The 17,191-nt window shown below is 38.5% G+C and overlaps 2 protein-coding genes across 2 annotated transcripts; both read right to left on the reverse strand.

Moving 5' to 3' along the window:
• Nucleotides 1–546: 546 nt before the first annotated feature.
• LOC101599610 (olfactory receptor 10C1-like) lies at nucleotides 547–1,497 on the reverse strand. Its single transcript, XM_004650472.2, has one exon. It carries the CDS (start codon nucleotides 1,495–1,497, stop codon nucleotides 547–549), a length of 951 nt encoding a protein of 316 aa, XP_004650529.2.
• An 8,202-nt stretch (nucleotides 1,498–9,699) lies between these two features.
• LOC101599900 (olfactory receptor 10C1-like) lies at nucleotides 9,700–14,211 on the reverse strand (the record flags this gene model as incomplete). The annotated part of the gene is made up of 2 exons (XM_004650473.2): nucleotides 13,283–14,211; nucleotides 9,700–9,721 (listed from the first exon to the last, which is right to left on the reverse strand). Coding segments are annotated over exons 1-2 (951 nt in total), but the record flags the coding sequence as incomplete, so codon positions are not given.
• Between the last annotated feature and the right edge of the window lie 2,980 nt (nucleotides 14,212–17,191).

Genomic DNA, 17,191 nt, shown 5'->3' on the forward strand with positions numbered 1-17,191 from the left:
ACTACTTTGGTCTACCAGGCCATATGCTTTAGGACTGTGTTTTACACTCTATTAACCCCATTTTCAAAAATAGTGGTCATGAAACATGGGATGCCAAGCAGAAGGCTGAACAAGCTAGGCATCATGACAGACCTATAATACCACTTACAAGTAAATCTAAGGAAGAAGTGCCCATTCTGGACTATAGAACAAGTTCAAGGCCAGCCTGGGCAACTCAGTGAGACCCTGTATCAAAACAAAAATTAAAAAGAGGTATAGTGATATGGAGATATAGCTTAGATTTGAGTATATCAAGAGTTTGTGAAAAGACTTGTTTTTTTTTATTTCTAGTGCTATCAAAAACACAAAGGTTGAATGAGTGGTTCATTAAGTAATTTGAATATTTGTACTACATATTATTCTTTCCTTGTTCACTATGAAATTATAGACCAAATTTAATAGTCCTCTGGTTGCTTAAATGACAAGATATTTGTAGATAAGGTCTTAATTTTAGGGAAGGTCTCCATACAGTAATAAATTTCAGCAACCAAGCCAGAATTAGGCCATTTACCTAAGAGGGTTCATGTGTGTTGCCATCTGAAAGGCTTCCTTCACCTCCTTGTTCCTCAAAGTGTAGATGACAGGGTTCAGAGCAGGAGTGACCACAGTATACATGAGAGCAGTGGCCTTGTCCGTGTCTGGAGTGTGTGCACCTTTGGGCTGGAGGTAAGTGAACAAGGCAGTGCCGTAGAACAGAGAAACAACCAGAATGTGAGAGGAGCAGGTGGAGAAAGCTTTACGTCTGCCAGCTGCTGAGGGCATTGTCAAGATGGTCACAAGAATGCGCATGTAGGAGCACAGAATTAGGAGACAAGGACTCATAATAAAGATCAAAGAAATAAGAAAAATTACAATTTCATTGCGGGAGGTGTCCACACAGGCCATTTTCACCACAGGCATGATGTCACAAAAAAAGTGCTGAATTTTTCCACTTCCACAGAAGGGCAGAGTGAAGATCCAGGTGGTCTGAGCTGATTCCACCACTACTCCAGTCACCCATGATGCTGCAGCCAATTTCAAGCAGACAGAAGGGCCCATCAGCAGAGTGTAATGCAGTGGGTAACAAATAGCTACAAAGCGGTCATAAGCCATGGCTGCCAGCAGGCAACATTCTGTCAGCCCCAAGATGGTGAATATGTACATCTGGGCAGCACAGCCTCCCACACTTATGGTCTTGGGCTCCACCAGCAGGTGCACCAGCATCTGAGGCACCACACTGGTAATGTAGCACATCTCCAAAAAGGAGAGGTTCACCAGGAAGAAATACATGGGAGTGTGCAGGGAGGGGGTGGCCCAGATCAGACAGATGATGATAAGGTTTCCTCCCACGGTAAATAAGTAGATGATCAAAAACACAAAGAAGAGGACAAGTTGGAGCTGTCCTAGAGAAGAAAAAGCCACAAATATGAATTTTGTGCAGAGTGACTGGTTTCCGCTCATGGGCTCAGAGTCAGCCATCTGTGAAGAAAGAGAGAAGGCAGATCTTTCCAGGAAGCCAGTGAGCAAGTCCAGGTGCCTATGGATGCCCAGCAGAGGAATTATCCTACAACTTGTGGTCCAAGATGAGACCAGACATGCTCAGATTCTGCTGGATAAACTACTCAGTTAAAGAGGATGAGTACAACTTTCTCACTTTCTGTTTTATTGTCACAAACACTTTGGACAAAAGGACTTTCAAAATGCACATTCTGATATTTATCTTATCATTATTATAATAATGTACAGAAATTGTGATGTACTTTACCACTGATGGCATTATAATTGTAAATGAGCCACATATAACCTATCTAAATATAGAAAATGAAGTATAAAAGTATTATCTTATCCCTGGCTGGAAGATGGCTTGGTGTTTAAGGTGCTTGCCTGCAAAGCCAAAGGACCCAGGTTTTATTTCCCAGGACATACATAAAGCCAGATGCACAAGGTGGCACTTATGTCCAGAGTTCGATTGCAGTCTCTAGAGGCCCGGACACACCCATTCTCTCCCTGCCGTCTCTCTCTCTCTTTCTTTCTCTCTATCTGGCTCTTTCTTTCTCTCAAGCAAAACCAAATTTTTTTAAGTGTTATATTTTCATCCTCTGACCTCTATAACCTCCTCAAACTCCATTATAGACCTTCTAGGAAGTATATTTTTGGTTACTTATTTACACATTTTCATATATAATTTTCTAATTTTGACTTAAATGAATAAACCAATCATTACACAACTTAAGTTTAAGGAAAATTAAAACACAGATAATCTTCTTTGTACAACTTAATATAAGTTTTCAGGAAATTTTGTCTAGAAGGACAAACCTGGAACTAGATGGTAAAATTTCTTTTTGGGTTCTAGATTTCGAACTATGATCTGATGATGGATCAGGCAGTGTTTATATTCTAGTCACAGATCACAGGGATTATATACCCTTCATAGTATAATTACATTAGTCTCCAGAGGAATAAGCTCAAAATAATAGCAATGAGCCTTCCACATGAAATTTAGGTTTTCTGTTTCTAATATATCATCACAGATAATCTATGGCTGTCAGCTATATTTGTGAAGGTTCTGTAAACTACAAACTTCTGAACAGTACCCATTGTTCAAGTGAAATAGGAAATTTACATATTTACTATAACAATCTTCCTGTAGCTCTATTGGATTGTCTTCTCAGGTCTTGATAAGAGGAAACAGTACAGGGCACATATAAACTGCATAAAAACCCATAGAGGCATTTTTGTGTTAATTAAGGAAGTTTCAAATGGAGGTAGCTTAAAAGATATGCCTGGCTAGAAAATGTAAAAAATTTTAGTGGTTTTAGTAATAATATTTGCTAAGACTATGAAAATAAATTTCTTGTAGCATCTTTAAGAAAACAAGAAACATATTCATTAATCAAGATGCATTATCTTTAGGTGTTCATCAGATATTATGTTCTAATTTTACTCTTTATACTTTTTCTTGAAAATAGTTACTCACCCAAATAGGTGTTACCAAAACTCCATGACATGAATAAGGTATGATTGTGGAGCAGGGGATATTTGTCTCTGTAAATATAGACTATAAACCTGTGGTGAAAAAAAGTAACAATTTATTTTTACATCTTTGATAGGCAGGTAATATACATATGCATATATATATAGTGAATATGAAAGTATAAATATATCAAAATATTTATGATTTTCATAGAATTGTAAAACCTATTTAAAATTTTGAATCAGTCCATAAGCAAGGCTACATAGCTTTTCCCCAAATTTATAAAACTGCTTCCAGTTGGCTTTACCATAGTGGTTTCAGATATAGCTGGTTTCTTGTCCTTGGGCACTGGAGAGTAAATTTAGTTGGGAGTCCATTTTTCTCTTGCTGTTATGCAGAGTTATACCAGGTGTCCCAGCTACTAAGTACACATATTGTGGGACTGGCTCTCCTCAAGAAAGTACAGGGAAGATTTTATTGATCTTGAATGAACTCTAGACAACTGTGTCCCTATTGGTATCTGGCTCATGCCTGGAACCTCAGAAGTCATTCCTTTATATTACCTTGTGCTCAGAGGAAAAAAATCCACAGAGGCTACATTTCCATGATCAATTCTGACAGTGCTAGTAACTGATAACACCTCCACTGACTGTCCACTGATCAGCACTCCCTGGCTCTTTCCAGTCCTCTGAAGACACTGGATGGGTGATCAAGTGTAGCTGAACTCAACTGCTAACTTACACCTAAGGACTCTACGAACATCTTTGACGGTGACATGGTCATGGCATGGCAGAATCTGTATTTTTACTGTTGTTCACTGAGAGAGGCACTTGGAGACTGGTCAGCAGGATGAATGGGATAAATTATAGTCCCTTTGAGATTCTGAGCACCTGCTGGGGAGAATTTGTTCTTTTAGACTTGGAAAGATGACAGGAGTGTAGTGGAAGGAACAAGTGGAGGGGATGGAGGTCATTTCAACTTGCACAATCTTCCCTTCCTCATGACCATGTCATATTGAGACCCACTCCCTTCCCATTGACTCTTGGGTAGGAAAGCCTCTCCTTTAGACCCTGCCCCATCCTCTATAATGCCACTACCCTTTCTTTCCATAGCATCTTCAGGATGCTAGGACAGAGAACCCTGGAGCAGCCTTATCTCATTTCACATCCCTGTTCTCACTCCTAGCTGTCCCTCAACCAACATTACAGCTGTTTGGGGAACAATCCCCAGGACCTATCATGACTCTAGTATTATACTGTGTAAGTCATTCTATGTGGATTGCAGAAGGCCGGTAGAGAGCCCATGTGTGTAAAGTAGAACTTGGGGGTTCTCCCTTCAGGTTGGCCAGTCTTAACAGAGGCTGTAGGTTCATAAGTGGTCATCAGCTCAGGGAGCTTGCCCTCCACTCACAAACATATTTATAATCTTATGGCCCTACCTTTCAGCTCATGTGTGCCAGAGTGAGGGTTTATTGGTCTGGGATAGAGGTTGTCTCAGGAAGAGGCTAGTCATGGCACCTAGTTCTGGGTGCTGATCTTGACCAACCGTAATGCTAGAACTAAATTCTAGGAAATAAGACCTTTCTCCCAGGAAGGGCCCAGGTTGTTTGTGTAAAAACAGATCTAGGAAAGACATAAGAAGTCAGATCATACTTTGATCTCTAGGAAAGTGGAGACAGCAAAGATACTTTCTGGGGCCCAGTCATTCTAACTGCCTAACAAAGGTCCCTGACTCCCTCTGAACATTATCAATTCTAATGCATTTGTACATGCATTTTCTTGATGTACTATGTAATGATAGTTCTTTAAATGTGAGTTTGGGAGAACAATTCTATCACATTCTATTAATTTTATAACTTCTTCTCTTTGACTATCAGATCTCAATCAGTACTATACCCAGATCAGTTGACCATCGACAAAGAAAGTCACTTTAAGATTTACTATCTGTATAAATGTGTTCACTTAATTGTGTCTTTTTTAAAGTTTATTTATTTTATTATTATTTTTATTTGAGAGCGACAGACAGAGAGAAAGACAGATAGAGGGAGAGAGATAGAATGGGCGCGCCAGGGCTTCCAGCCACTGCAAATGAACTCCAGACGCGTGCGCCCCCTTGTGCATCTGGCTAATGTGGGACCTGGGGAACCGAGCCTCGAACTGGGGTCCTTAGGCTTCACAGGCAAGCGCTTAACCGCTAAGCCATCTCTCCAGCCTTTAATTGTGTCTTTTAATGGCACTAAAGAAGCTATTCCTTTATTAATGTGTTCATTATCAATACCTCTAGAAAAAACACATGTTGAGCTGTATTTATATCATCAATAATGTGATTCACCATCAAAATTATGTAAAATTAGTAGCTGTATCTTCTAAACTTCTTTCAATGGATTTTCCAATTAAAAAAATTATTTTTATTTATTTATTAGAGACAGAGAGAGGGAGTGAGACACAGAGTGACAATGGGTACTCCAGGGCCTCTAGGCACTGCAAACAAAGTCCAGATACATGCACTACCATGTGCATCTGGCTTACATGGGGCCTGGAGAATTGAACCTGGATCCTTAGGCTTCACAGACATCTGCCTTAAGTGCTAATCCATCTCTCCAGCTCATATTTTCCAATTATTTTGTTCACCTGGTTCTAGGCCAGTGAAACAAACTGACATGAGAAATCTCCTTTTTTCAGGATAAATTATATCTGTCATGCTTTTTATGAATTGTTTAATAAACTCACACCATCACTAAATGGCTTTACTTTTTTGCCATTAAATATGCTACCCTATAACTACATTTTTTAATAGAGTCCATGTAAGTTAGAACCTTTAAAAATTATTTTGATGAGAAGACAGGCTGTTTTTACTTCTCCTATTGACACAGATTTTGGGGTGTCTTTGAGAGTTACAGAGCTTTCCTCAGCTCTTTTTTTTTAAAAATTTTTATTTATTTATTTATTTGAGAGCGACAGACACAGAGAGAAAGACAGATAGAGGGAGAGAGAGAATGGGCGCGCCAGGGCTTCCAGCCTCTGCAAACAAACTCCAGACGCGTGCGCCCCCTTGTGCATCTGGCTAATGTGGGACCTGGGGAACCGAGCCTCGAACCAGGGTCCTTAGGCTTCACAGGCAAGCGCTTAACTGCTAAGCCATCTCTCCAGCCCTTTCCTCAGCTCTTGATTGGGATATAACTCAGTAGTTAGGGTATCAGATGTTCATGGCCACACAAAACTCCCACTGGGTCAGCAGCCTCTGAGGTTTTGTCTTGAGAATTTGATAAATGGACTCCATAGTCCATAGAAGATGGAATTTAGAGGTCTTATAGAGTTTACAGAGGTAGAGCTTATAGGGATTAAGAGAAGAAGAAAGAGCTATTTCTGGGAGGCATAAGGGTGTTCCTAGAAATGGGAATACCCACCTGGAGACCCTGATAGGGTCTTTTATGGGAATTTACTGGATGGGGGCTGAGCTAGTCAGTCCAGTTCTCATTTATTTATTTTGGAGAGAAAGAAAGAGGGGGGTGGGAGAGAGAGAGAGAGAATGAGGGAGAGAGAATGGGTACTCCAGGGCTTCCAGCCACTGCAAACAAACTCCAGATGCATGCACCTTGTAGCAGACAGCTTTAGGTTCACTGAGATGACCTTCCAGACCAGGCACAGTTATGGAGGAAGGGATATTTATTGAAGCTTACAGATCCAGGGGAAGTTCCATAATGACTGAAGAAGCTGGCCTGCTTTCACAGGACCAGACACACAGAGAGAAACACAAGCCTAAAGCCAAAAGCCAAAAGCCAAAAGTCACATAGCACAGCACACTTCAGGAACTCCAGCTAGGCACACTTTGCATATCTTTAGACTGAAATCTCAAGCCTACCACCATACCTTAAGATATGCCCAGTGACATTGTCTCCAGCCAGGTGGCTGCAGATGAAAACTATAAACTAATAAAACATTGAATATATTGGGGCCATCTATTCAAACTACCACACACCTCCTTGTGCATCTGGCTTGTATGGGTCCTGAAGAATCAAACTGGGATCCTTTGGCTTTGCAGGCAAATGCCTTAACTGCTAAGCCATCTCTCCAGCACCCCCTGCAACCTTACTTATATATTTTTGTCAGATTTGTAGGGAAGGGGAACTTCTTTAGGGAAGAATAGATAAGGAAGAACACATCTCATATTATATGTTTAGGTACCTCTGGTCAGATTTTAGGGCAAAAGATAAGAGGGAAAAAAAATTTAGACCCTCCCTGTTGTAGACAGTTCCAGGTTGTTTGGATGAACATCATAACCAGACACAGTTATGTAAGGAAGGTGTTAAGTCAGGATAGGCTCCCAAGATGGAGTCACCATGGTTAGCAGAATGGTGACAGACAAGTATGAAAATGGACTATCTACATTCTTCAAGAAACTACCTTGGCCATCATCACTCCTTGCCTAACAATGCTCCAGGTCATGGTTTCCTGCCCCCTTATCTCATAAGACACATAGTCATTGTTCTGGTTTTATACCTTAGCTATTTTAAATGGTTAATTGCCGCGGACTGACTCTTGGGGAGATCAGGACCGAGGGAGAACAAGGGCGAAGGCTCAAGGAGAACTCGGGATTCGGCGAGGAAATGACAGACAGACACATTCTAGGTAGAATATGCTGCTGTAATTTACTGAAGGTTTCATGAAGGTTTTATACAGATTGAACAGGGAAACTTAGCAAGCCAACAAGTGATCTCAGAAATCATTAATCTAAACAATCTTGAGTATTGTTCTATTGTAAGCATACATGTAATGTTGATCAGGCAGGAATGTACCCATTTTTTAAGAAGGATGCCTTGCATCATTGACCATAGCTTTACATGAATAGAAGCTTGGTGTAAGGGATGTAAGGTGAACAATAGGTTATTTATTTTTTATAAACCGAGCAGAGAGCCATCTCTTTCCACTTATTAGATTATTTATATAATCCTCATATTTATTATAAAAGTGTTTCTATCCAAAAGACCATCAATATTTTAAGGCTGATTTAATGTTTTTTAGGAATTCTTTTCTTACTTGTGTAGAGTATAAGCACCAAGGCTTACGTGTCTTTGCTAAGCATTTCATAAATGGAAGAGAATGCCATAGCCTCCTTTTTCCTTTATAATTCATTCATCTATTACCGAATTCATCATATCCTCCCTCATAGGGGAGTGGATCTAGGTAGTTCCCAGCTCTGGGAGTCTACTAACAGCCCTTGATCAAGTACTGAACATACCCCCCAGGAAGTTTCCTGGTGGGAAAGCCTAAGTTTTACAACTCCTTATCTGTAGAACTGTCATACTTCTAATGAACATTACCGATTAACATTTCTACTTTCACTTTCTCAGGATCAGTATTGTTCTAAAACATCATAAGCTGTTTCTACTCTACCCCATCTAAAAACTGTTTTAGAGTTAATTTTTTATTCTTAGTAGAGTTATACATTTCCTCTATTGCCCTAATCATAGGAGGGGCACATTCAATGCTTAGATTGTTTCTTGTACTCTGATTGCGTGCATGATTAATAGTAAGCGTAGCGTAGAAACTAGCTGTTCTTTGACAAACAACTAGAAGGGAGCAGGAAAGAAACAGAGCGCAGAACACAGCTCATTGGCACCGGCAATTAGGTCGTCGTGACTTCATGGGCAGCAGGAACCTTTACAGTAACCGACTGCCAAGGGGTCACCGGGGGCATCCCTCCGAGGAGTGTTGGCCCTCTGTCCTCAGCTCTCATCCAGTACAGAAGCATCTCTGCTTGCTACACAGGCGAGGTCGCCGTGGACGTAGCAGTTAATATAATGATCTCCCTTAAAGGAACTTTTCCATTCAACTTAACAAATGAGTATTTTTTCCCCTTTTTTTTCCTTCTCCCAACTGAAAAAGCCCTATAAAGCCCACTACTTGAAAACCCACTTTTGTTGTGCTCCCGTCTTGTGAATCATCCCTGGCAGCTTATGCTTTTCCTGAATAAAAGCTTTCATCTTTGCCTCAGAGTGGTTGGTTCTGGTCACTCCCAAACCTCACAGAGGGGATTTATTTGAAGCTTATAGGTCCAGGGGGGACTTTTCATCAGTGGCAGAAGAAGCTGGCTCCCTTTCACAGATTCAAGCAGAGAAAGAGAAAACACCACCAAACATCCACCAATACTATAAGCAGCAAGCACAAAAATCCATCAGAGCTCTGCATACCTTTGGTCTGGAATTCCAATCCCCTGCAGCACATGTTTGGGCTAGACCCCCAAAGATGTTCCTTGGTTTTACCTTTGGGTCCCTCTCACCCCTAAAAAGCTTTATTATCCTGTCCTTTATGACAAAAACCTTGATATCCATCAAATTTAAGTATATTATGACTATTGAAAGTGTAGCCTTTGAAAACATGAGTGGCACATTATTTGTCTCAACAAAATAGTAGTTGCTTTTTACTTTTCACTGAAAGAAATGTTTTTCTTCTATAATTTATTTTCAGGATGGTGATTTTTGTTTTCTCTTAGACATTATAGAAGACATACTGGAATGAAAAAAAAAAACAGACATGGGCTGGAGAGATTGCTTAGTGGTTAAGCACTTGCCTGTGAAGCCTAAGGACCCAGGTTCAATGCTCGATTCCCCAGGACCCACGTTAGCCAGATGCACAAGGGGGCACACGCGTCTGGAGCTCATTTGCAGTGTCTGGAGGCCCTGGTGTGCCCAATTTCTGTCTCTCTCTCTCTCTCTCTATCTGCCTCTTTCTCTCTCATTCTTTTGCTCTTAAATAAATAAATAAAATGCTTTAAAAAAAGAAAAAAATAGCAGACAAGGAGGTATATTCATTTTTTTTTATGAAAGTTAATTGACAGAAATATGGAAAGTAAGGTTTAAGCCTTTTCACATCTCAACTGCTGATTTAGGGCTAAAGGGGGTGGTAGCAATTGTAACACATGACGAGTGATTAGTGAGGGGTGGCTGAGCTAGGCAAGAGCCTTAATAATCAAAGAATACCAATCTGTCTTCAAAATTACATTAAATGACTCATTTGCAATAGTAGGTTAAGACATTATTGAGAGTCTTGGATTACACTTGCTATGAGAAAATATAACATGTGATGGTGCCAGTTTGATTTGCCATAGTTTGGACTCCTCTGCAACCATGGAAGAAGAGGCTTGTCTTATTCATGCGAGTCATCTTTTGATCCGCTTTAAAAACAAATAAACAACCAAATAGTTCTTATCTTTCCTAAGTAACTCCTCAAGCTGTAACATTTAATGTAGAACTATACTTTGTGGACAGTAAACTTGGAACAAGCCTGATCCATGTTTAAATTTGTCCTATTAATCCATGCTCTTATCATCTTTTCTCACATGTATTCTCTGCATTTCTGTTTGCATACATCAGAATGCTCAAGTAGTTCTTTTGGAGTATAGCATAATTTCTTCTGAGTCACACTTTGTACTTCAACTTTAGGTACCTGCTGAGACTTTATTTACAGGTCTAGCAGCAAAGAGAGGCAAGCAAGGGTAGGTCTTGAGGAGACTTGGGAGTGGCCATTACTGTTTCCTCAGGCAATGCAAAATTAATTCTCTCAGATAATTAATACTCTCAGAAAGAATTACTGTGGGCTGGGGAAAGCTTCACTCTGGGCACTTCTGGCAAACCAAATTCATTAGAATTTAGAACTTCGATGTCATTAGCCTCATTCGGGTCTCTGTCACGATCAAAGCCCAGCTGGCAGGGTCCCACTCCTTCCTAATCAGTGCCGTCTCTTTTATGCTAGTTTCCATGCTACATTGAAAGTTTAACTTTTTACAATTCAGCCAGGTGTACGATGGTGCTTTCAGCCTTCAGTAAGTAAGACAAGAACACTGGGCAGAAGATTATCATAATTTGATAGGTAGGAAACACTTGTACAACAGTTTCATAACTTTATCATAGGCTTAGTCAATATATGTGTATGGTTATATGTATATATAGACAGATGTACTTTGAACTGGTATTCTTGAAAAAAAAAAAAAGCTGCCTCCATCCTTTAAGAGTAAGTAACTGATGAGCACTTCAATGTGGAGAGATTGGAACACTTTAATCCAGGAGAAAATTACCTTTAGCCCCTTAATGGCCATTTATTGACCATGCCTGTGTCTGGCATACAATGTGTGCGTTAATCAGATGAACAGGTGAAACCTTTCTAGAATGTACTAATAGACCACCACCTTTTACCAACCTAAAGGCTGATAATGTCATCCAATAACATTTAAAGAGATTTCTCCACTTTGCTGTTACCCACCTACTTCATGATTCCACCAAAATGTTTGAAAAATGCCTTGATTTATGACTTGCTTTTTTTTCTAGAGTATAAAACCTTTGTAAAATCAGTACAAAATTAAAACAAAATTTAGGATAACATGAATCTGGTTTCCATGGGCATGGTCATTCACATTTGCAACCAGAATACATTCATTCCCATCAACAACATGCATTTGTATTCATATGCACACCTACTGTTATGCAATTTTATAGGACTAGTGAATGAAGATGGTGTATCAGTTTGATTCTACATTAAAATATGGAGCCAATTCTGCATTACCAAACTTAGTGGCTTCAGAATTTTCTGCATAAACTATTTTCCTCATGGACTCTCTTAGAAACTGACAATAAAACATTAGCGACGTCCCACTAGAGAAAAGTTTGATTAGACAATCATTAAAACAATAATAAAAATGTTATTTCTTAGGATGTAGCAGGCAAATTATAATATTTTTGCCCATAGGACTTAACTATTCTAAGAAGCATTTTAATCAATGTTATATGAATATAAGGAATAAAGACAAGTAAAATACTATAAACTATAGTGAAATTACATCTTAAAAATTTATGGAAACATGAAAGTTGCAATTAATTTTTGAGTACAGATGAATGTAAAATAATAAAAAACACAGATTTTTATCAAAAATTAATCAAATAACAAATAACTATAGTTTTGTGACTTTTCAGATCTCAACCAATCACAACCTACACGAATTATCAAAAAGAAAACAATTGGCTTGCTTATTTTAAAGACCCCTATGTGTGAGGTTGAAACATATGCAGGGCCTGGGGAGATGACTCAGTGAATAAAGTATGTCCCCTGCTAGCCTGTGTGCTTGAGTTCAGATGCCAAGACCCAACCTTGAAGCTGGAAGTTTTGTCAGGCATAAGTAATCCCAGCATACATTTGGTGAAATAGGAGGCAATGTCAGGGGACGTTCCCCAAATAGGAAGCATGGTAAAAGAAATAGTAGACAATGAAGTGAGAGATCTTGCCTCAAGGTGGGAAGTCAGAACCAATATCTGAAGTTATCCTCTTGTTTCTATGTTTGTCTTGGCACATGTATCCACACCTGTGTACATGAACACACAATACACACATACATACAAAAGAAAACATGTTGAAAGATGAAAAATATTTTTAAACAAATTAATGACCCCAGAGTGATTATCAATAACACTACTGAGGATGGCACTCAGTGTAATGAAGGTGGGGAAGCGGGGATATGCACATGTAACACAATAGGAATATGATCAATTTGCAATATGTTCATGTTAAAGTTCTCCATAAAAAGTAAAAATAGAATTACATAGAAAAACTATAAAACCTCATGTATATCATAAATGTAATGCTTTCTACTTAAAAATACAAAGACATCTTCCAGGTGCCTGTAGCCAGTGAAAATGTGAAGTGCAAACAGCAGCAGAAATAATCAAAATGAGAAACCAAATACATTATTCAGCATGTAAAAAATGTGTATTTCCATTATGTTTGTTAGAGACTTGGTGCATTTTATCCTAACATCAAATCAGGGAGCTTCATACTACCTTGTATAAAACACTTGAATGTTTATTAGGATGGAATTTCTGTGAACAAATACTTTGGAAGCTAATAGTATATTTCATTGTTTTTTACTGATAGCGCTAAGTAGACAGCAAAAGAGAAAAAGTGATATTTGTTAATTATATTTAGCTTAATTAACAGATTATGATAAAAAAGTAGTAATAATCTTGACTACTAGCCTAGTATGTTCAAATCCCTGGTTTTGATTCCCAGTACTGTCAAAAAAGTGAAATGAATAGTGATTTAATAACTGAACCATTATACAAACTGCTACCCCTTGCATGTTCACATTGCAAATGAAGGACTAAATTTAACTGTTCTCTGGTTGATTCCATGACAATATATATTGATAGGGAGTATTGTGAAATATTGGGGAAGGTCACTGCACAATTACCAGTTTCAGGCACTAGGGTTGGATTAGACCATTTGCCAAAGAAAGTTTCGGTGCATGACCTTCTGAAAGGCTTCCTTCACTTCCTTGTTCCTCAAAGTGTAGATGACAGGGTTCAGAGCAGGAGTGACCACAGTATACATGAGAGCAGTGGCCTTGTCCGTGTCTGGAGTGTGTGCACCTTTGGGCTGGAGGTAAGTGAACAAGGCAGTGCCGTAGAACAGAGAAACAACCAGAATGTGAGAGGAGCAGGTGGAGAAAGCTTTACGTCTGCCAGCTGCTGAGGGCATTGTCAAGATGGTCACAAGAATGCGCATGTAGGAGCACAGAATTAGTAGACAAGGACTCATAATAAAAATCAAAGAAACAAAAAATAGCACCATCTCATTGTGGGAGGTGTCCACACAGGCCATTTTCACCACAGGCATGATGTCACAAAAAAAGTGCTGAATTTTTCCACTTCCACAGAAGGGCAGAGTGAAGATCCAGGTGGTCTGAGTAGACTCCACCACCACCCCAGTCACCCATGATGTAGTAGCCAATTTCAAGCAGACAGAAGGGCCCATCAGCAGAGTGTAATGCAGTGGGTAACAAATAGCTACAAAGCGATCATAAGCCATGGCTGCCAGCAAGCAACATTCTGTCAGCCCCAAGATGGTGAATATGTACATCTGGGCAGCACAGCCTCCCACACTTATGGTCTTGGGCTCCACCAGCAGATGCACCAGCATCTGAGGCACCACACTGGTAATGTAGCACATCTCCAAAAAGGAGAGGTTCACCAGGAAGAAATACATGGGACTGTGCAGGGAGGGGGTGGCCCAGATCAGACAGATGATGATGAGGTTTCCTCCCACCGTAAATAAGTAGATGATTAAAAACACAAAGAAGAGGACAAGTTGGAGCTGTCCTAGAGAAGAAAAAGCCACAAATATGAATTTTGTGCAGAGTGACTGGTTTCCGCTCATGGGCTCAGAGTCAGCCATCTGTGAAGAAAGAGAGAAGGCAGGTCTTTCCAGGAAGCCAGTCAAGAAGTCCAGTTGTATACACAAACCCACCAGAGTAATTATCCTACACTCAGTGTGCTATTGAGCACTGGCATGACACACCTGGATTCTGCAAGCTAATACACTCAATTAAATTGGATTCATGTATCTTCCTTACTTTCAGATGTGGATTTGGTTCTATTGTTACAGAAATTTGTGTAAAACATATATTTAAATTTCATAGTCTTATATTTTATTTTGTCAATAGCATAATCATAAGCACAACCTCTTGTGTAATCAATTTATTGAAGGCATTATAATTATAAATGACCCACAAGAAATCTATGTAAATATTCAAAATGGATTACTAAATTTTTAAATTCTGATCTTTTGACCTGTACAACTTTTGTGAAAGCTATACTTCAGTATCTAGTATATTTTCAGATAGTTATCTATATATTACATATACATTTTCTCATTTGACCTAACGTAATAATCCAACAATTAGACAACAATGATATAACAAAGCTAAAACCAAGAGAATCTCCATCCCACAACTTAGTGTGAATTTTCAGGAAATAGCTATTTGGACATACCTGGAAATGAAAGGTAAGATTTCTTTCTCTTGTTGGTATTCTACACTTCCTACAATCCCAAATTATGATATAATGTTGGGACTGGCAGTGTTTTTATTCTTACTGTAGACCTTAGGGATTATATATCCAACACATAGTATAATTCTGCTTGTCTCTAGAGAATATGCTCAAAACTACAATGAACCTTCCATATGGTATTTGGGTTTTGTTTTTCTAACATATCACTAGAGATGATGCGTGGCTATCATGTATATCAGTGAATATTCAAGGAAACCATTTTTCAACTGAAATAGTGAGCCTTTCACACTTTTCGTCTAGGCTGGATTGCAAGTCAACACTGACTGCAGTACATTCACAATCATTAAGTTATGGAACAGTCTATCTCTGGAAAAACAAGGATATGGATAAGGAAAATGTGATGTATGTACACAATGGAGTTTTTCAGCCATAAAAAATGAAATGTCACTTGAAGGAAAAAGCGTGAAGTGGGAGATAATCAGATTAATTGAATTAAACCAATCATTGAAAGACACATATTGTGTTTTCTCTCAGTTGTGTTTCCAGGATTTTATATATATGCATGAAATTGTGTATGTTTATCTGACATAAAAGTAGACATCAACCTGCAAGACCAAAGGGGATCACAAGGAGTCCAGAGAAGTGAAAGAGAGATGGTAATCATTATGAGGAGGAATATTTTCAACATGGTGTATACATGTACAAAATTCAAAAAATAAATAGTATAAGAAAAAGAGATATAAAGATGACTTGGTTAATTAAGCATTAGGAACAAATAATTTAAACAAAATAAAAGAACCAATTTGAAATTTAAAACAATAAAATACTATGAAATACTTTAAAAAGCACGACTTATGAGAAATAAAATTTTGCAGAAACACTTATGAATGTCACTGTATATGTATGATAAGAAAAATGAGGACCATACTGTGCTGTAATAAATATTAATAGAAATATTATGCAATCAAACTCTTTAAGAGGACAGTGCAAGCCCAGATAAAGTAATGATTTTTTTATAACATAAAAATTATATTTTTACTATAAGTTTAGGACAAAAATGTAAAGTCTATATATGTTAAGAGTAATGGCCTGGAGGGATGGCTTATCGCTTAAGGAGCTTGCTGGCAAAGCCAAAGGACCCAGGTTTGATTCTCAGGACCCATGTAAGCCAGATGCACAGGATGGCACATGTGTCTAGAGTTCATTTTCAGTGGCTAGAAGTCATGGTGCACCCATTCAATCTCTCTCTCTCTGCTTCTTTCTCTCTCAAATAAATAAATCAATAATTAAAAAAATAAAAAGGAGTAAGGAAAATGGTTTTAAGATGGCAAATGCCATCAAAGAATTCTGTCAGTTAATATTTAAAAATCCATATGATTTAGTCAATAAACATTAAAATAGACAAAGTTAATCCAAAAGGAAGGAAATGTTATGTTCATCAAGATTGAAAGAAAGAAATCAGGTTGGAGAGATGGCTTAGTGATTAAAGCGCTTGCCTACAAAGTCTAAGGACCTGAGTTTGATTCCCCAGTACTCATGTAATGCCAGATATACAAAGGGGCATGCACATCTAGAGTTTGTTTGCAGTGGGTAGAGGCCCTGGAACACCCATTTTCTTTCTTTCTATCTGTCTCTTTATCTCTTTCTCAAATAAATAAATAACATTAAAATTAAGGAAAATATCTATAAATGGAAAGGGATTCTCTCCCTCAAATGAACACCAATTTCAAAGAAAACTAAGCAAAAAAACCACAAATTGTATCACAAAATATATTTGATAGGGAAAATTTGAACACTCTTCCCTTAATAATTGAAGTTAGGTGAGGTCTCTTTTAGTCAATTTATTATTGTACATATTGTTTAGTGCACTAAAATGTGGAAATTAATAAAGCCAAATGATTGACAGGGAAAGGAAATATTTTCAACTTGATTGTTTAGGAACATCTTCTTATGTTTTACAGACAGAATAACATAATCATCCAGATAAAAGAATTTATATTCTACTGCCAGGTGTGGTGTTGCATGCCTTTAATCCTAGCACCAGGGGCCAGAGGTAGGAGGATCACTGTGAGTTTGAAGCCACTCTGAGACTACATAGAGAATTCCAGGTCAGCCTGGGCTAGAGTGAGACCCTACCTTGAAAAACAAAACAAACAAACAAAAAAAAGAATTTATATTCTAACTTATTTTTGATAGGTATCTTTGGTAGTAACACATCTCCATTACACATTCATCACTTATAACATCAAATCTTATCCCATTTCCTAGCTATTGTGAATAGAGCAGCAAAAATATAGGAATAGGCAAGTGTCTTTGTACTAGGTTGTAGAGTTCTTGGGGTAGATACCCAGGAATGGTATAACTAG

The sequence above is a fragment of the Jaculus jaculus genome, chromosome 6 (genome assembly GCF_020740685.1).
Source record: "Jaculus jaculus isolate mJacJac1 chromosome 6, mJacJac1.mat.Y.cur, whole genome shotgun sequence".
Taxonomy (NCBI): domain Eukaryota; kingdom Metazoa; phylum Chordata; class Mammalia; order Rodentia; family Dipodidae; genus Jaculus; species Jaculus jaculus.

Excerpts from the sequence above, each read along its gene's own strand:
- LOC101599610 (XM_004650472.2), bottom strand. The coding sequence starts at position 1,497 with ATGGCTGACTCTGAGCCCATGAGCGGAAACCAGTCACTCTGCACAAAA.